This window comes from Galeopterus variegatus, unplaced genomic scaffold (assembly GCF_000696425.1).
Source record: "Galeopterus variegatus unplaced genomic scaffold, G_variegatus-3.0.2 Scaffold3034, whole genome shotgun sequence".
NCBI lineage: Eukaryota > Metazoa > Chordata > Mammalia > Dermoptera > Cynocephalidae > Galeopterus > Galeopterus variegatus.
This window is the reverse complement of record NW_007729145.1, coordinates 1,857-20,852: the sequence shown is the minus strand read 5'-3', so window position 1 is coordinate 20,852 and position 18,996 is coordinate 1,857. Positions and strand designations below refer to the sequence as shown.

General features: G+C 55.1%; 2 protein-coding genes across 2 annotated transcripts in view; one reads left to right on the top strand and one right to left on the bottom strand.

The window, feature by feature from the left end:
• Nucleotides 1–818: 818 nt before the first annotated feature.
• Nucleotides 819–3,249, top strand: TMEM160 (transmembrane protein 160). Its single transcript, XM_008583773.1, has 3 exons — nucleotides 819–1,038; nucleotides 2,267–2,359; nucleotides 2,906–3,249. Exons 1-3 carry the CDS (start codon nucleotides 831–833, stop codon nucleotides 3,169–3,171), a joined length of 567 nt encoding a protein of 188 aa, XP_008581995.1. The 5' UTR covers nucleotides 819–830; the 3' UTR covers nucleotides 3,172–3,249.
• A 131-nt stretch (nucleotides 3,250–3,380) lies between these two features.
• NPAS1 (neuronal PAS domain protein 1) overlaps nucleotides 3,381–18,996 on the bottom strand; it is a 17,265-nt gene continuing 1,649 nt past the window's right edge. Inside the window, exons 3-11 of the mRNA XM_008583778.1 lie at nucleotides 11,625–11,698; nucleotides 11,262–11,351; nucleotides 9,596–9,758; nucleotides 7,746–7,861; nucleotides 7,302–7,459; nucleotides 6,616–6,722; nucleotides 6,025–6,172; nucleotides 4,532–4,626; nucleotides 3,381–3,952 (exon numbers count right to left, since the gene is read on the bottom strand). Coding sequence (XP_008582000.1) covers nucleotides 3,489–3,952; nucleotides 4,532–4,626; nucleotides 6,025–6,172; nucleotides 6,616–6,722; nucleotides 7,302–7,459; nucleotides 7,746–7,861; nucleotides 9,596–9,758; nucleotides 11,262–11,351; nucleotides 11,625–11,698 — 1,415 coding nt within the window. The 3' untranslated portion in view covers nucleotides 3,381–3,488. The remainder of the gene's footprint in view (nucleotides 3,953–4,531; nucleotides 4,627–6,024; nucleotides 6,173–6,615; nucleotides 6,723–7,301; nucleotides 7,460–7,745; nucleotides 7,862–9,595; nucleotides 9,759–11,261; nucleotides 11,352–11,624; nucleotides 11,699–18,996) is intronic.

The following is an 18,996-nucleotide window of genomic DNA, read 5'->3' as shown; positions in this document are numbered from 1 at the left end:
CCGCGCCTCGCTCAGCCAGTGAGCGGGAACCGGTCTGCATGTGGGATCCGAACCCTCGGCGGGAGCGCCACCGCGCTCCCAAGCGGCGACAATGCGCCACCGGGCCGGCCCCACAGTACTTTTTTGTTTTCGGCGGCTGGCTGGTGTGGGAACCGAACTAACCGCGCTCTCACCAACCGAACTAACCGGCCAGCCCCTACAATACGCTGTTATGCGAAAAAAATTATTTTGGCAAACAGCACTTCATGGGGCCGGCTCGTGGCTCACTTGGGAGAGCGTGGTGCTGACACCACCAAGTCAAGGGTTAGATCCTCGTACCGGTCATCTTTTTAAAAACAAAAACAAAACAGCACTTTATTTTACATCTGCGTAGAAAAACAGCTGGACGGGAATACAACAAAATATTAGTAGTAATAGCCCATTGGTGCTATCACGGGTGAGTTTTACTCTCCTCTGGGTTCCCCGAGCTTTTTCAGGGGCTCTGCATTAAGCACCCTGAGTTTTGTTTTGTTTTCTGGCCATTAGAATTAAGTTTTTTTAAACTACAAGTCCCAGCAGACATCGCGCCTCCGGCTTCTGAAGACTGGCCTTTCTTCGGCGCAAAGAACTTTGGGATTCGTAGTCCAGCGACATAAGCAAGGTAAGACGGGCACTACCGGCACAGATGACAGAGGAGGGAATCACGGCCGTTCCGGCCAATGGACATTGCGCGCCAGACCTGAGTGGCGGGCGCAGAACCAATAGACGGGCCGCTCAGCCTGAGTGACGCGGGCTGCGGCCTACAGGCGGCCCGTGGGGCGGGGCGGGGCGCGGCGGCCCTAGTGCGAATCATGGGAGGCGGCTGGTGGTGGGCTCGGGCCGCCCGCCTAACCCGACTCCGCTTCCGGGGGGCGCTGCAGCCGCCTCAGCGGCCCCGGAGCGGGGTCTCCCGGGGGTCCTTCGCCCCTGGCCACGGCCCCCGCGCCGGGGCTTCGCCACCCCCGGTGTCCGAGCTGGACCGCGCGGATGCCTGGCTGCTCCGGAAAGCGCATGAGACAGGTCTGCGGCTGGGGTCGGAGTCTGACCAGATAGGAGAAAGGGTTCGAGTAGTAGAGCAGTCGGCGTGTGAGTGGGCGATGGGGGCGGGGCTTCTGCTGGAAACAGGGCCCGGGCTCGGCAGGGAGAAGGGCTTCCGTCCGAGCGAGCGCAGGGAAGTGCTGGCTGCAAGAGCACAGGCTGTCCGCCTAGGGGAAGGGCTTGCAGATGGGGTGGTTGGGTTCGGGTTTATGGGGTGTGGTGGGGACTGGGGGAGAGGGGGTCCGGTTAGGAGAGGCAGCCTTATAGGAGATGAGAGAGGCTTTCAGAGAGAGCTAAGGGTTGAGGGAGTTGCCTGCAAATAGGGGTCCATTCGGGATGCAAATACGACCACGCTGCATAAAGCGAGAGCCTGGATCCCTGCAGAAGAGGAGGAAGTTCTGGATTGGAGGAGGGGACAGCCAACAGAAGGAGAGCTCTCTGCTGATTGGAGGGAGAGTCGATCTAGTCTGCACGGGGCGGGGCCTCAAGTGATCGTTCCAGATTGGAGCGGACCAGGCATCTAGATGTAGGATGGGGTGGGGTGCAGGGTCTGTAATGAGACCAGCCTGTTGCCTGGGGGGAGATGTGGATGGCTTCGGGACAGGCCATACCCGGTAGGAGATTTGAAGGAAGTCGAAGGGAGACTGGAAAGAAGCCTGGGATGGGGGAACAGTTTGCCCCAGAGGTCTGAGAAAGAAGTGAGAGAGCAGAGATGTGGATGGCTTCGGGACAGGCCATACCCGGTAGGAGATTTGAAGGAAGTCGAAGGGAAACTGGAAAGAAGCCTGGGATGGGGGAACAGTTTGCCCCAGAGGTCTGAGAAAGAAGTGAGAGAGCATGCTGTGAGGAGTCATATGTGGGGAGGAGGTTGACAAGATGACCCCTTGTAGTCTTCCTGTCTACAGATTGAGGTTCTGCAATTTTGATTCTAGATCCTCGTCCAGATTCCGCAGAGACCGTCTTGAAACTTCAGTGTTGCAGTTTGCGGGGGAGGGGCACAAAGATGGAGGCGAGAGAGGGTTTGGGGAGATGGGGTTAGAAGCGGGGCTTCCCGGAATAGGTGAGGATTTGGGGCGGGTTAGCCTTGCGGCTGGATGGGATGGAGGGGGAATGAGGGCAATACCCTCGGTTTGAGTGTCTGGGCTGAGGGGAGTTTAGGAGGTAGGGTTTGGCCTGATGCTGATCCCCCCCCATCTCCTGCTCTCTCCAGCCTTCCTCTCCTGGTTCCGCAATGGCCTCCTGGCGTCTGGCATCGGGGTCATCTCCTTCATGCAGAGTGACATGGGTCGGGAAGCTGCCTATGGTGAGTGCAGACCCCTACTCTCACCCCCACCAGGAAATGTGGACAGTCCTCCCAAACGGGGGAATGCATGCATCCCTGGTAAATGTAGACTCCTTCCTGTTCCATCCCAACCGCCAATAATATATGGAGAACCTCCCAGTTTCCCCCACCAGAAATCACCCCCCCTTACTGGTGAGTGTCACCTTCCCCCAACCCACCCATCCTCATGGGCACTGGACCCACCTGAAGTGGGTGGCCCAGAGCATGGCAATGAGTCTCCTCTCCTCCAATCTGACTTCTCAAGAAATATGAGGGTCCTAGCTCGGGCTCATGCTGCCAGCCCCTGGCATGGCCTCTGCCCCTCCAACACTGTCTTTGCTTCCAGACCGCCTCCACCCCTCCTCTAATCCTGGACCCCCAGACACCCACCTCTAAGTTCTAGACACCCTCTCTGATCCCTTCTCATGCCCGTGAGCTTGGCCCTGTACTACCCCCGACCCCATCCTGTCCCAGTCCAGGGCCCCAGGTCCTGCCCGCCCTTGACCGTGGTTCCGCCTTCTTCCACAGGCTTCTTCCTGCTGGGCGGTCTGTGCGTGGTGTGGGGCGGCGCCTCGTATGCTGTGGGCCTGGCAGCGCTGCGGGGGCCCATGCAGCTATCGCTGGGGGGCGCAGCGGCCGGCGTGGGGGCTGTGCTGGCCGCCAGCCTGCTCTGGGCGTGTGCCGTCGGCCTCTACATGGGCCAGCTCGAGCTGGATGTGGAACTGGTGCCCGAGGATGACGGAGCGGCCACTGCAGAAGGCCCGGATGAAGCGGGCCGGCCGCCACCTGAGTAAGCAACAGGGCCATGGGGACTGGCCGGGCGCTGGACGGCCCGAGCACTGGGACATTAAAACCTGACCCCTTGCTCCAGATTCCGAGTAGTGGTTCGTGTTACTTGGGGAAGGCTGGGCCTGGAGGTGGATGGCGTGGGAGAGGAAGGCGAGGAGACAGACACGGGGGGAGGAGTGCACAGCTCTCCCCAGCCCCAAGACCCAGCCACAGGAAGGGAGCAGGCGTTTAATACTCGAGGAGGGCTGAGCACCTTCCCTCACAGCCCGTGGAGCCCTCAGCCACCCCCGAGGCGCCATCCCTCTGGCGGCCCTCTCAGTCCTCAGTCCTCCTTCCGCTGCCCCCTGGTGCCCGTGTGCCCAGGGTAAGGCAGGCCCAGGGTTGGGTAAAAGGCCTCTGGGAGTGGGGGAGCCGGGCCCAGCCTCTGCAGATGGGGATACATGAGGCCCAGCTCCGTGGGGCCATAGCGGATGGTGCTGGGCGCGCACAGGCCCCGCACGACGGGCGGCAGGAAGCCTGCATGCAGGAGGGCTGGTGCGGGGTCCCCGGCAGGCGCCAGGCCCCACGGCTGCACCGGGGCCCTCTTCAGGGCCCCTGCCCGGATGACAGAGGTGAACTCGGGCCGCGGTGAGGCCGGGTGGCTGGACAGCTCCTCGTCCCCACTGTCCTCTGAGTCTTTAGTTTCCCTCGGACCGGGCTCCAGTTTGATGCGTTTGCCCTGTGTCTCGGAGGCCTCGTTCTCATCCGGGGGGGCAGCCTGCTTCTCTCCCACTGGGGGCTCTGGCTCTGTAAGGGGAAGAGTCAGAAGGGCGCTGTGTGTGTGAGTTCCCCTCCCTCAGTCTTCCCTTCTGTGGAATGGAATTGTGCTCAGTGGGCTAGACCTGGGGTTCTCAGCTGGGAACAGTTTTGTTCTCCAGGAGACACCTTGCAATGTCTGAAGGCATTCTTGCTTGTCACAGCTGGGAGGAGGGTGCTACTGGCATCTAGTGGGCCAAGGCCAGGGATGCTGTTAAACATCCTACAGTGCACAGGACAGCCCCACAACAAAGAATCACCTGGCCCTAAAATGTCAGTAGAGCTGGGGATTGAGAAACCCTGGTCTTGACTTGTGCTATTCAGTAGAACTTTCCAGGATAGAACTTTCCATGGTAATGAAAATATTCTATATACTGTCCCACAAGGCAGCCACTGGCCACATGTGGCTACTGAGCACTTGAAATGTAGCCAGTATGACTGAGGGCATAGACTTTTAATTTTCAATGTTAATATAAATGGCCACATGTGGCTAGTGGCTTCTGGATTGGAAAGCAGGTCCCAAAGGTCCCTCAGAGCTTTTCAGGGACTGAGGTAGGAGGTGGGGCTTACCTGTGGGTTCCGGCCCTGGGCTGGACACGTCCTCACAGGCCATGCTGGCTGGAAGCTGGAAGGCATCCAGAGGTGTCTGGCCACCCTCAGCTTGGCTGGGGACAAGATGGATGGTGTTGGGAGCTAGAGGTCCCGGGCTGTCCAGCTTCTGGTGAGTGAAGGCTCCCTCTAGCCCCACCCGACTCACAGCAGTGAGTGTAGACTTCCCCTCCACCATTATGAGTGTAGACAACCCCACTAGTGAATGTGGACCTCCCCCAGGCATTTATTTATTTTTATTTATTTATTTTTTGAGACCGGCCGCACCGCGCTCAGCCAGTGAGCGCTGTGAGTGCACCGGCCATCCCTATATAGGATCCGAACCCGCGGCGGGAGCGCTGCTGCACTCCCAGCGCCGCACTCTCCCGAGTGCGCCACGGGCTCGGCCTCCCCAGGCATTTAAAGGGCTCATCACCAGACCCCTAAACTCCAGGTTGGTTTTAAGCCCAGTTTGGCCCTCTGTTCTAAGGCCAGACCCATACAGGTGGTGGCCACCTGGATGTCACCATTTGGTCCCTTGGGCACCTCAGCATCTTCCTTCCAAATCTGCTGCTCCACTTAGGAGCCCAAATCCAGGCCCAGCAAAGCCAGAGACCTGAGCAGAATATGGCCTCCTCCCCTTTCCACCCTTGGAGTCCCTCATTTCCCAGGACCTGCCCCAGCCTCCTCCCTGAACCCCCAGCACCTGTCTTGTCCCTCAGCCCCCCTCCCCCCACTCTACACGCAGCCAGAGGGGTTTTTACAAAAAGCAGATTTGACTGTGACCCTCTCTAGCTCTAAAGCCTTCTATAGCTCCCTAGTGCCCCGAGACAAAAGGCCCTACAGTTATCCTCAGCCTGTCTCACGACTTTATACTCCAGCCCCGAACACTACCTTTAGTTCCTCAGACAGGTCAGGCTGTTGCTCTTGGCCTTTGTCTCGGCTGTGCCTCCTGCTTAAAATGCCTTCCCCACCTCTGGCTTCTTTCCATCAGTTGCTCTGCTCTGTGGCCCTCCCCTGGTAAGAGCCTGCCATGGCTCCCCAGTGCCCCAGAGTCAAGTCCAGACCCTCAACCTGGGCCTGAAACTGCTGTGGACCTGCCCCTGCCTCTCTCACAGATACTGTCCCCTCCCCGTGGCTCCTGTCTGTCTCCTATAAGCAAGACCATTCCATCTCCAGGCTTCTCCCTGTCCCCCTTTCCCCTTCATGTTTTTAGACTCCTCCAGGCTTGTCCTGTTCTAGAAGCCCTCCCTGGAGAGCCCCTACCCCGAAGTTGGGAGAGACGGCAGGATCTCTGGGAGGGGGCTCTGAGCCCTCTGTGGGTAGGGTCCCCTTCATGTTTTTAGACTCCTCCAGGCTTGTCCTGTTCTAGAAGCCCTCCCTGGAGAGCCTCTACCCCGAAGTTGGGAGAGACGGCAGGATCTCTGGGAGGGGGCTCTGAGCCCTCTGTGGGTAGGGCGGGGCACAGCCCTCACCTGAGCACGTGGCTGACCCAGAGCACGTGGTGCTCCCCGGGGTTCTTCCCGCTCCCAGCCACGGTGGCCACGGATTGCAGCCACACAAAGCCCCCAGCGCGCTGCAGCCAGCGGTAGTAACCAGTCATCACCTGCCCCTTGTCCAGCACTGAGCCCAGTGCAGGGGCAGGGAGAGACCGGAAGGGATGCGGGCAAGACAGAGAGACAGGTGGACAGGAGGGGACAGGCAGAGAGGGAGAGGAAGACCAGCAGAGGGGGGTGGACAGGGAGACAGAAAGGGTGAGACAATGGGGAGAAGAGAGAAAGACAAAAGCACAGAAAGGGAAACAGTCAGAGTGTGTGAGAGCTAACCCAGCATCGAGGCGTCCTGGGCTTCTAAGGGTGGGTCAGAGAGACAGTCCCCCTTATTCCCACCCCACACCCTGAGCTGTTGCTGAGTCTCCTTGCTGCCCTTTCTGTGCTGAATTGAGCTCCTGGAGCTATAAGGTACAGCAGGAGGGCCTGTGATCAGCCCTGAAGAAGGACTTCTAGGGAACAGGGCAGTGGGGGGTACTCAGGTGTGGGGTGGTGCTTAGTGGAGGCATATCTCACAGTCCAGGTGGCTTTGGCGGATCCTGGTTGCATCCTGTCCATGGACAAACTGGTAGCAGCTGCGGCCCACGAGCTCCGAGGGCCCCAGGTCCATGTGATCACTGACTCTGTGGGCAACAGAGAGAAGACAGGAGAAGGAGTCCAAGACCATGGGGTGGGGGAAAGAGGTAGAGTTGGCTCCAGAGTCACCCTGGGTTACACACTTGCTCTGGAGAGTTCTGCCTCTGTTTTCCTTTCTGTAAAATGGGCATAATAATAGTGTCCCTCCTGGGTCGGCTATGAGCATTCAAGCAGATGATGCCCCTGACATGTGGCAAGGCCCCAGGCACTCTGGAGATACTCAGAGCATGGGAACTATTTCACTATTTAATTTTTCCCCACTGCGTGGTGCAGGAGAAGGAATGGATGAGAGATCAGAGATCAGAGAAAGAGATGGGCTCTGGGAGGGGCACAGCTCTGCAGAAGCACGCCATGACACCAGCCCCTTCTCCATCCTAAAGGCCCCACCCTGGGCCAGACCCCAGTGGCCACCCTTGCCTCCCAGCCTTCACGCCCTTCTTTCCATCACCCCTGCTCCTCCCTACTCTTCTGTCTTCTGTGGCTCCCCAGTGCCCTTCCCACTTCCCACATACCCCAGGTCTCCTGTGCACCCCCACCCACCCCACCTCAGCCACCAACCCGGGTACCTGCTCTCACAAGCAAGGATGGTGAGACCCAGGCTGAGACGGAAGACGATCATGTGTCCATGTAGAGGCAGCTCAGCCAGTGGGGCTGGGGGCAACGTGTGGCCAAGGGCCACAAGGCCCAGTGCGCGGGCTCTAAGGCGCCCGGTCACATGGATGACCTGCTGGCAGTGGGTGTGGTTAGAGGGGCAAAGTGGGACCAGTGGGGCAGGAGGACCAGAACCAGAACCCCGGGCCAGGTTCCATCTGTCATCCACAGGTGCCGGGGCACAGGGGGCAGTGTGTGGCCCCCACTTCCAGGTCTGGTTCTCTGCAGCTAGTGAAGTCACCAGCCTGGCTCCCTTAGTCACTCTCGGACCTGCGACATAGCTGGCAGGAATGCAGGTGCTCTCTCAGGGGTGAGGGTACTTGGGAGTCAGGGGCTAGGGCCAGATGACCCACACCCACCTTGTACCCTGAGGCCTTGACGTGTAGCCCCCTCTTGGTGAGGGTGGATTTCATGCGGATGAAGAAGGAGCGCTCCTGGACCCGGGAGGTGGGAAGCACCTGGGTGGGGCTGGCCTCTGGGGTGGAGAGTGTGGAAGGGTATGGGGTCCTGATGAAGAAACACACAGGCCACCTCCACCCCTGGCAAAGCCAGCCCAACATGGACACGGAATACCCACAGGGTCATGACACACTCAGAGAGAGACATATCTAATGGTTCTCCAAGCTCACTGAGACAGCATACACTAACCTCCCATCCATGCGGCAGCCAGCCAGGTCTTTCTAAAGCTTAAATCTGACCCTGTCCCTCCCCTGCTCTGAACCTGCCATAGCTCCCTAGGGTCTTTAGAAGAAAGCCGCCTCTTTAGCTCAAACTCTCCTCCAGGAAGCCCTCCCTGACCCCTGGGCTGGGTCAGCTGCCCCCTGTAAGCTCCCCCATCCCAGCCCTGCTCGGTCTGGGTTGTCATTGTCTTGGGACAGGTCAGTTTCCCCCACTGGACTGTGAGCCCCAGGAGGGTGGGGCTGGGACTGTCATGGTCACTACTGTGTCCCCAGCACAGGGCCTGGCACAGAACAGGGAACAGCAACAAATAAAACAAAACCAGATTATTCTGTAAATCCCACTATACAGTCTTATAACTATACTCACACACAGATGACCCTGTGCCTCAAACTCAGATACAAACACAGTCACACTCCCCAATAGTCCCACATGTATTACAGACATCTCCCCAAGCTGGCAAGCATGGCTGACATCTCAGATGTTTTTGTTGTTAAGTAAACCCAATACAAACGCTCCTTGACCTACAATGGGGTTACATCCCAATAAACCCATAGTAAGCTGAAAATATCGTGTCAAAAATGCATTTAATACGCCTAACCATCGAACATCACAGCTTAGCCTAGCCTATCTTAAACGTGCTCAGAATGCTTACATTAGCCTACGGTTGGGCAAAATCATCTAACAAAAAGTGTTTTATAAGAAAGTGTCGAATATCACATCTAATTTATTATTAATTTATTTGTGCTCCGGTACTGAAAGTGAGAAATAGAATGGTTGTGTGGGTGCCTAAGTACAGGTTCCACTGACTGCTTATCACTTTTGCACTATCATAAAGCTGTAAGTTGGGGACCTCTATCTAGCAAAATCCTATTTACAGGATAGTTTGCCTCATAGGCAAACTAGTATACATAGTATACATGTAACCAAAAGGGTTGAAAACAGGCGTTGTAACAAATACTCAACATCTCAGAGCTAAAAGGAGCTTTCATGGTAATCTCCAACACCCTCCCTCCCTAACACGGGAGTGGAAATTTCTACTGAAGATAAGGATTAGGAGCACAAATCCTGGCACTGGACAAAACTAGGCTGGAGTCCAATTCAATCACTTACAGTTGTGTGACCTGAGGCAATTAACCTCTCTGTGTTGTGCCTCAGTTTTCTGTTCTGTAAAATGGAGATAATAATAGCTACTGCCTTGTGGAGTTGGGGTAGGACCCAGTGCAATAATGGACTTAAAGGCACAGCACAATGTTAATGCCCAATAAGCCACTCCCACCTCCAGTTAGCAGCCAGAGGGGTCTTTTCTAAAGCTCAAATCTGGGGAAGCCAGGCAATCTTAGGAGCTTAGGCTATTTTAGGCAACCATGTCTCACCGCTTCAATTTAGACTCTGGTAAGTTTTACAAAGACTTGCTTTGCACAACTCTAACGAGAGTGGGTTTTGTACAAAAGAGGTACAGCTGGATACAGTGTGCCAAGCGTCCCTGACCTATCCTCAGGCTTCATTCTTTCGGGGTCCTCATAATTACCGATCTCAGGGGTATCCACAAGCGAGGAAGAAGAGGAAGAGGAGGAGACGGAGGGCGGGGTGGAGGGCCCCAGGTTCGGGGCCCGAAGCCCCAGCTGCTCCAGCACCTCGGAGTGGTCCCCGGGGTGGATGTAGTCGAAGACGCTGCTGCCCGTCAGCTCCACCTGCCGGCAATGGAGGGGAATACAGGAAGCGGGTGGGGTGCGCGCGCCGTGACTCGCCTGCCAGGCTCACCCTGGCTTCCTCGCCTGCACGCAGGCGCGCTTCATGCCAGTCTTGTGTGTTCATTAGAAAAAAAAAATTTACCTTTTAAAAGGAGGTTGCAGTTTAGGCTCTTCTCCTGCCTTCCTGCTTCACACCTAATGTTTATTTAAGGCTTTTCTGCCCCTGCCTACTCCGTGAAGAAGGGGCGCTCTCTCTCTCTCTCTCTCTCTCTCTCTCTCTCTCTCTCTCTCTCGGGCGTGTTGGGGCAGGGTGTGGGGGTGTCAGAGCCTCCATTTTCCTAACTCTTGCTTATTCACTGCCATTCCTTACAGCAAACAGCTGCGCACTGACATGAATCACAGGGTGTCCCAGCTGGAATGGAACTCAGAATACAAACAGTGGAATGGTTTTCAAACTCTTTAAAGAATTAGAACCTTAAAGTTAGGCACTTTCACATTCAATTCTACCTCCCACAGAGATCTCTGTCCTTGTCTCCTGCAGTGCAGTCCCCCGTCTTCTCCCCACTGGGAGTGCTCCTGCCCAGCATCCTCACTGGTCTTCTGGCCTCCAGTTCCCCACTCAGAGACCCCTCCACAAGTCACTGATCTGACCACGGCTCTCCCCAGAAACCTCTCGCGGCTCCCACTGCCCTGCACCTTGGGGTTACATGCGTCCCTCTATCCCTCATCCCTCTGGCTCCTCTCCCTCCCTGAACCCTCCCCCACACCAGCTTCAAGCCTCTCCTTTACTCTTCCTCCCTCCCTTCCTCTTGTCCAAATTCCCCTCCTTTCAAGGTCTTCCTCCTCCAGGAATCTCTAACAACTCACTGAAGAGCTGCTCACAAGGGATAAACTACCAGTGCGCTGAATTTCCCAAATTTCCCATTTGCCAAAATGTTTGTAAAAATGATAAAAGTTGATGGCAATTTGTATTGAATGGATTGGCAAATGGCTGAGATGCTGTAAGAAGCCAGGACTCCAAGGATGGGGGCTTCTGGCTTCTCCCTGCCCTCCCTTTATAATTTTAGCCTCCAGCTGCAGGAGCTGGGGCAAAAACAGCAAGCTGAAACAAAGAACAAAATGCAAACCAGTCAACTAAAATGCCACAGAAGTCTTGCAAAGCTGGCAAACCTCAAACCCTTCCAGTAGGAATTGCTGTAAACTTTTAAAATTGTTAAGAAGAAATAAGTGTTGGCCAATCTGGCCACCAATGATTGGCAAACTGATTTTTCAGCTATTTGCTTTCCTGTTTTGGCTTGTTACTTTAATAATCCTCCCCTGCTCCTGCAGATGAGCCACGTTGTGTGCTATGTGGGGTTCCAAGGAACACACTTTGGGAACCAGAGGTCCAGTCCATTTTTTTCATGCTGGGATGGTTGAGGCCAGGAGAGAGAAAGACATGCATGGGCCAGGCAAGGAAGATGGTGGCTGAGCCAGTCCAGACTGCCCACTGGGGCCCCTTACCTGTGAGAGACCCAGATAAATGGAGACTGTCTCTGAGATGTACAGGAATTTTCCTTCTTGGTTCAAGGCAAACACGAAGCCATCCAGGGACTGGAGTTGGGAGAGACAGGGAGGGGAGAAGGGAAGGCCTGGCATCAATCTGTCCACCCGACAAGTGGTAAGGGAGGTTCTCCACCTGGGATGGATTGTTCTGGTGGGGGGGAGGCTTCCATGGCCCTTGGAAGGGGCAGGCAGGAGGGGAGGCGGAGCATCCAGATTCCCAGTTTTGCTCCCCACGGGATAAACGCTGGAGAAGAGGCTGTTGTTCCGTGGCAGAAGCCACCAGGTGGCAGCAGGGAGCAGTAGGCAGGGAAGGAGCCTCACCTGTAAGATGTGTCCTCCCAGGTGCTGCTCGAAGACTTCAGTGACCAGCGCGGCCGGGCCCCTGCGGCTTGGGGCTGAGGGTAGAGGGAGGGATAAAGCCAGGGCCTATTGGACTGGCTGACCCTGGCCTGGGCAGTCCCCCAGGGAGCCAGTCTACAAATCTCTCTCTCTCCCTCCTGGGCCTGCAGCCATCTTGAGGTATTGATTCCAGGGTCTGTGGGCCATGTGGGGGAAGAGATCTGGGGTATGTGGAGGGCAGAGGTGGGCCAGACAGTGAGACAAACATAGTGACTAAGACACACAGAGACAGAGAGCTAGACCATGGGATGTATAGAGGAATTCATTCATTCATTCACTCAGTCAGCAAAAGCTTTCTGAATGCCTACAGTTCACAGGTCCTGTACAAGATAGTGCTGGGGACACAGAGGAGACCAGGACAGAATGGCCTACACCTCGCAGGCCAGGTGTAGATGAACAACAAACAAGAAACTAACAAATATAGAATTGTCATTTGTGGCCAGTGCTATGACAAACCAAACAGCGGCGTGAAATGAATAATATAGGGTTAGGGCTACGGAGGGGGCATCTGAGCTCAGACCTGAAGGACGGGAGGGAGGCAGAGAGCAGACTGACAGAGAGAGACAGACAGGGGGATATAAAGGAACAGAGAGAGGGCCGGCCCGTGGCTCACTCGGGAGAGTGCGGTGCTGATAACACCAAGGCCGCGGGTTCGGATCCCATAGAGGGATGGCCGGTTCGCTCACTGGCTGAGCGTGGTGCTGACAACACCAAGTCAAGGGTTGAGATCCCCTCCCTGGTCTTTAAAGAAAATAAATAAATAAAAATAAAGGAACAGAGAGAAAGAGAGACATTACAACTCAACCATAAAAAGACAACCCTATTCAAATATGGGCAAAGGACTTGATCTTTCTCCAAAGATGATATACAAATTGCCAATAAAGAGAGATACTCAACATCATTAATCATTAGAGAAATGCAAATCAAAACCATAATGAAACACCACTTCACACCCACTAGGATGGCCAGAATTAAAAACAAAACAAAACAGAAAATAAGTGTTGGTGAGGATGTGGAGAAACTGGAACCCTGGTGCATTGCTGATAGGACTGTAAAACGGTGCAGTGACTATGGAAACAGTTTGGTGGTTCCTCGATAAGTCAACATTGAATTACCATGTGAGCCAGCAGCTCTACTTCTCAGTATACATGTAACCAAAAGGGTTGAAAACAGGCGTTGTAACAAATACTTGCACATGTACGTTCATAGCAGCATTATTCACAACAACCAAAAGGTGGGAACAACCCAAGTGTCCATCAACTAATGAACGGATGAATAAAATGTTGTGTGTTTATCCAAAGGAATATTATTGGGCCATAAAAAGGAATGAATCACTGACACATGCCACAACATGGATGGAACTTGAAAACATGATGCTAGTTAAAGAAGCCAGACCCAAAAGGCCACATATTGTGTGAGTCCATTTATAAGAAATGACCAGAATTGGCAAATCCAAGGAGCAGAAAGCAAGTTAGTGATTGCCAGGGGCTGGGGAGAGGCTGCTTAATGGGTACACGGAGTTTCTTTTTGGGGTGATGGAAATATTTTGGAACTAGATAGAGGTGGTGTTTACACTTTAAAACGGATAATTTTATGTTATGTAAATTTCACCTCAATAAATATTTTTTTAAAAAAGAGATAGGGACAGAGACATATATAGACACAGAGAAATTGAGACAGAGATAGAGAGATAGAGAGGGAGTTAAAGACAGAGAGATATAAAGAGATGGATGGAGAGGGGACTGGCCAGTTATCTCAGTTGGTTAGAGCTTAGTGCTGATAACACCAGGTAAAGGGCTCAGATCCCCATGCAGGCCAGCTGCCAAAAACAAAGAGAGAAATGGAGAGATGGGAAAAGAGATACACAGAGAGAGACAGATACAGAGAAAGACAGGAACAGAGAGACAGAGATGGCGAATGAGACAGAGGCAAAGAGAGACACAGGCCCCCTGCCCCATCCCCCCTACTGCAAGGAGCCAGGGCCCTGGACCGCATGCTGGGGGTGGGCAGAGACGCAGAGGTCCGTGACTCTGTTCCCATCCAGGACTCCTGGGTGACCCAAGGGAGATCGAGGCCCAGTGCTGACAGTGAGGTGCCGGGAACTTTGGGGAGGCAGGGGAAGGACCCAGCAACCCAAAGGGTCACCAAGCATCTACTTCCTGTGGGTCTAAGGATCCAGGTCTGATGTCAAGCCCCAGCACTCTTCCTCCCTGGCTGCCTGCACTGGGACCATTCCCTTTGCCTGTCTGTGCCTCAGTTTGCTCCTCTGTCAAGTGGGTTTGCTAAAAGCACTGACCTCCCAGGCTGGTTAAGCATTCAGTCAGCTTAACAGAATGGGCCTAGCTCAGGCCTGGCACACAGCAGGTGCTGCCAAATACAGAGCTGGGATTAGTATTAATAGTGCGATTACTATTGTTAATCACCAGATCACTGAAAAACCAGGCAGCGATACCCCACCCCCTTCCCCATCAGGACGTGGCCCCCAGTCCCCCCTAGTGTCTGGGCCAAGCCTCCTTCTCCCAGGAGAAGCCCCACATCTTCCTGGTGATTCCTCCCTGCCTCCACCCCTGACTAGAGCTCCAGGAACAATAACCGAGGGGGGGTGTTGGGGACCCCTCCCCCGAAATGCAGCTCGAACCAGCCAGGTGACAGGCGGGAACAATGCTGCCTGCTAATTGTCGCAATTTTCCCCTGTCATTTTTGCTAATTCCTTCATTTTCCCTCTCACAGGATCAGCCCGGGTCAGACCAAGCCGCTGCAATTAACAGCACTAATGGGCACGTCGGGATGAGGGTGTGTGTTAGGTGGAGGGCTCGGGGACCTGCTGTTCCCCACACACAGGCCATGGCCCCTGTGATAGGGGCCCCCAGTGTCTGTCTCCCACCACTGAGCGATGTGTCTCATTACCCCCGCCACCCACCTCCCCAATCTCACCAACTCCCCGACTCCTGCTACGTTCCCTCCTCTCCCCTCCAAATGCCCCTATTCCTCTGGCCCCAAATTCAGCAGGTGGCTGTTCACTACTCCCAGGTCTTCCCCTTCCTCATATCCAAACCCCAAACGTCACTTACTCATTTCAAAAATATTCGAGGAGGTTTTTCTAAGAGCCTGTCCCGGTTGTCATCATCTCCTGCAGAGGCGAGGGGGTAACCCAGGGGCAGGGATGGGGGCACCCAGGGGGAGAGAGGGGGGCCTGAGGTAGAGAGAGGGGGACTCAGGAGTTGGGGGAGACCCGGGGCAGAGAGGGTGAGACCTGGCAGTAGAGGGGGAGGATCCAGGGACAGAAAGAGGGGAGACAGGGATAAAGAGATGGGGACCGAGGGGCAGAAAGGGGACAGAAGGGAAAAGCCAAGGCCACCTCCACATTTTAAGGGTCCCCCTTTCCCTCTCAGTCTCAACTGCCCTGAAGGGCTTTGCTGATCCAGGGTACTAGAGAAGAGGGCTGGGACATACTACCCACGGGAAGTTCTGGGAGAGGAAACGCCGCCTACCACCAAAAGCCTAGCTCCCTGGGAGTAGGCCTGAACAAGGGTCCCCCTTTCCCTCTCAGTCTCAACTGCCCTGAAGGGCTTTGCTGATCCAGGGTACTGGAGAAGAGGGCTGGGACATACTACCCACGGGAAGTTCTGGGAGAGGAAACGCCGCCTACCACCAAAAGCCTAGCTCCCTGGGAGTAGGCCTGAACACTGTGGGGGGTGGAGGGGTCCCCATGGAGAGGGACAATGGGGCTGGACCATGCATGGGGCACTTCCGCCTGTCCTTTCCTCAGCCTCATCTGTAAAATGGGTCTAGCGATGGAGTGGGATGTGTCCCTGCATGGGGAGTGCCTCCATAGCACAAAGCCAGGCACACGGTAGGTGCCTAAAAGTAGAGTTCTGCCAGGATTCTTATCAGCATTACTGTGAATCACTTCGGGGCACCTCTAGCATTCGAGGTAGTTCCCTGGAGTCCGCTTTGACCCCTTTCTATCTCTGGCTGCCACGGGATTTTCAACAAGCTAGAGGACTGGGCCTGACTGCACCTGGGCCCCTGGCCCACCAGGTCTAGCTGCCCACCTCCCTCCTGGATCAAGCACTTGCCTCCCCACTGGGCTCACACCACCTCTGAGTCTCCCAGCTCACCACCACCCACGAGGCCCTGCACCCCACGGCCCCCGTTGACCACTTCGTGATCAACCCCCACTCACCTACTCCTCTGCAGCCCGTCCCGTGGGCCTCATGGCTGGCCGTGCCCAGCGAGCGGATTCCCGCCTGCCAAAGGGCCTTTGCCCCTGCCTTCCCTCTGCTGGGCTGCTGTCTTCCAGCTCTTCTCAGAGCCTGCTCCCTCACCTCCTCGGAGTCTCAGCTCAATGATCACTTCTCAGAGAGGCCATACCTAACCTGTGACTGAAGATGTCACCCCTCCTACACTTACCCAGTTCCACGGTCACCCAACAACTATATCTTGAGCCATTACTGCACCCCAGGTGACCAAAGGGCTATGGAAGAGAGACACACAATAAACAAGGTACATAAATACATAGCGTCAGAGGTGACGACAGTGCTATGGACAGAAGCGAGGCAGGGAGTGCTGGAGGGCAGGGCTGGTGTTGCCATGTTTAGTGAGGAGGTCAGGGAAGGCCTCGCTGAAGAGCTGACATTCTGAGGCAAGGGAGCTCCCGGCGGAGGGCAGGGCAAGCGCAAAGGCCCTGAGGTGGGAACACAACATGCTTCTCTGAAGAACAGCAAGGAGGCCAGTGTCAGCAGGGGGAGTGAAGAGGTGACAGGGGCAGAAGATGAGGTTGGGGAGGGACGGGGCACGGGCCTTGGGTGTAGGGTTTGGGGGTTCACCCTTGTGGACAGAGACTTTGTCCTGTTCCCTGCTGTGTCGCCAGCACCTAGACCAGTGCCTGGCACAGGGAAGGTATTCAATGGGAGTTTGCTGGATAAACAGGGAGATGCTGACGTGAGGACAAGTCTGTCTCCCCCTAGACTCAGAGACCCGGGGTTAGACTCTAACACCTGTTGCCCCATTTTACAGATGGCAGACTAAGCTCAAAGGGTTTGAGACCTACAGGTAGGACTCATGCCATGCCACGTACGGTGGTGGAGAAGGTGGACTCTGGATCCAGGCCATCTGCGTTTGAATCCTGGGGTCCCTTCCTGACTGTGTGACCTTGGACAAACAGCTCCACGTCTCTGGGCCTTGGCTTTCCACTTCTATAAAATGGGAATCATAATAGTGCCTCCCTCCCACGATTTCCCAGAGGGTGAGGCAAGTTACTTTGTACACAGTGCTTAGTACAGTGTGTGACACGTGGGTTGTACATTATTGCTATTATTATTGAGAGGGCTGTAGAAGCCCCGTCCCCTTCGGAGAGGGGGAGGCACAATGCTTTGCTCTCTGACTTCAGTTAAGAAGCTGTCCTCAGTTTCCTCATCTGAATTATGAAAGCACATGCTTGGCCTCTTGTTAGGGACCCTGCTTGGCTGGAAATGCCCAACCCACGATTTCCTTTTTTTTTGGCGGTTGGCGGTAAGGGGATCCGAACCCGGGACCTTGGTGTTTTAAGGCTGTGCTCTAACCAACTGAACTGATCCGCCAGTCCCTGACTTCCCAGTTTTGGACTAGAGGAGTCTACGCATGACTGGGCCCACACAGCCCACTTGGTTTCCGCGTACAGGCGGGGGTCGCTGAGTCCGTGGTCTGCCACCTCCGTGTGTGACTTCATCAAGCCCCTGCCGCCTCGGAGCCTCGGAATGCCCACCCAAGTTCTGGGGGGGCTGGACCCCAGGGAGACGCTCTGGGCCCCCCGCACCCTGCCCGCCTCGAGCTCTGGGACAATAGACAAGATGTTTATCCCCCGCCGGCGCACGTGTTGTTCGCGGTAATGACAGTAATCAGAGGCGCTAATGCCGCATTCTCTCGGCGCCAGTCAATTCGCCTAATTACCGCCTGGGAAGCTGGATTATTTAAATTTAAATGGTGATTTATTGCGAGTTTAATCAATGCTATTTTCTCTCCCTCCTCCTCCCCTGGGACCGGGGCAGGAGAGGAATTGGAGCCCCTCCAACTCCACCCTAAGGACACCCCCGTCCTTATTCCTGCTTGAAGGGTGGGGGCAGCAGTAGCCTGGGACGCCCTGTCCCTTTCACCTGAGAGCTCGGATTAATATCGTTCACTGTCTTCTAGTAATAACGGTGTGGCAGTAATACATAAAGTAGGAGTCATAGCAATAAAAACAGGGGCTGGCTGGTTAGCTCAACTGGAGAGCCTGGTGCTGAGAAGGCCAAGGGTTCGAATCTCCATACGGGCCAGCCGCCCCCCCCAAAACTCAGCAATAACTTAATACTTCTATGTCCAATAATACAGTCTGCGTAATAATAATAAAATTGGATATCTATGCAAATCTGTATCTTACATGTTCTATATTTTTATATATTATAGATTATATTGTTTATTTCTTTATTTTGTCGTGACCACAAGAATGTCAACCTCTTCAGGACAGGGACTTTTGTCTAGTTTGTTTCCTGCTGGATTCCTGCTCAGAATAGCCAGACATGCAGTCGATGCGCAATGAACAGCAGCCCCCACAGCCCTGCGAGGTCGCCGCTGAGAGCAGTGCTCGCCACGCATTGCTCGCTTACTCTGGGCCCGGCACGTCCAGAGGCTTTGCAATTATTGCCTGCTTGGTCCTCGTCCCAGTTCTCTGCGGGAGGTTTGACCGTTATTCCCGTTTCCCAAATGAGGCACGAGAGGTGAGGCGACCTACCCGGGGCTACAAAGCTGGGGAGCTGCAGAACGGGGACTGGGACCCAGGCGAGCCTTTCTGAAGCTCCCTGTCTTACCTGCTATATTATACTGTCTCCCTCCAGCTCCTCCAAGCCAGGAACTGAGACTCCAGCCATTTGTCCCCTCTGAGGCCCCTCACGTCTGGGTCCCAGTTAAATGGGAGGCCCAGGGAGTGTTCCCTCTGCCCCGCCCAGGTGGCTGGGGTTTCTTTTGTGATAATGATTGATCTTCCCTAATAAAAATAGCAGCATTTACTAGGTGATCTGATCTCTGGTGTTGCCAGGCCCTTGCTTAGGACAACATTCATGATATCTTCCCAACCTCGTGTGCCCATTTTACAGGTTAATATGCTGAGGCTTGGAGAGCACGGACCACCTGATAGGGACACGAAATGTCTGGCTGACTCCAAACGCCGAGCTCCCTCTTGGCCAAGGAGCTGGGCGACGACTGGCAGCCAGCTGAGGTCCCACGTCCACCGACGCGCCCCGGGCCACTCGCCCCTGCGCATGCGCACTCACCGAGG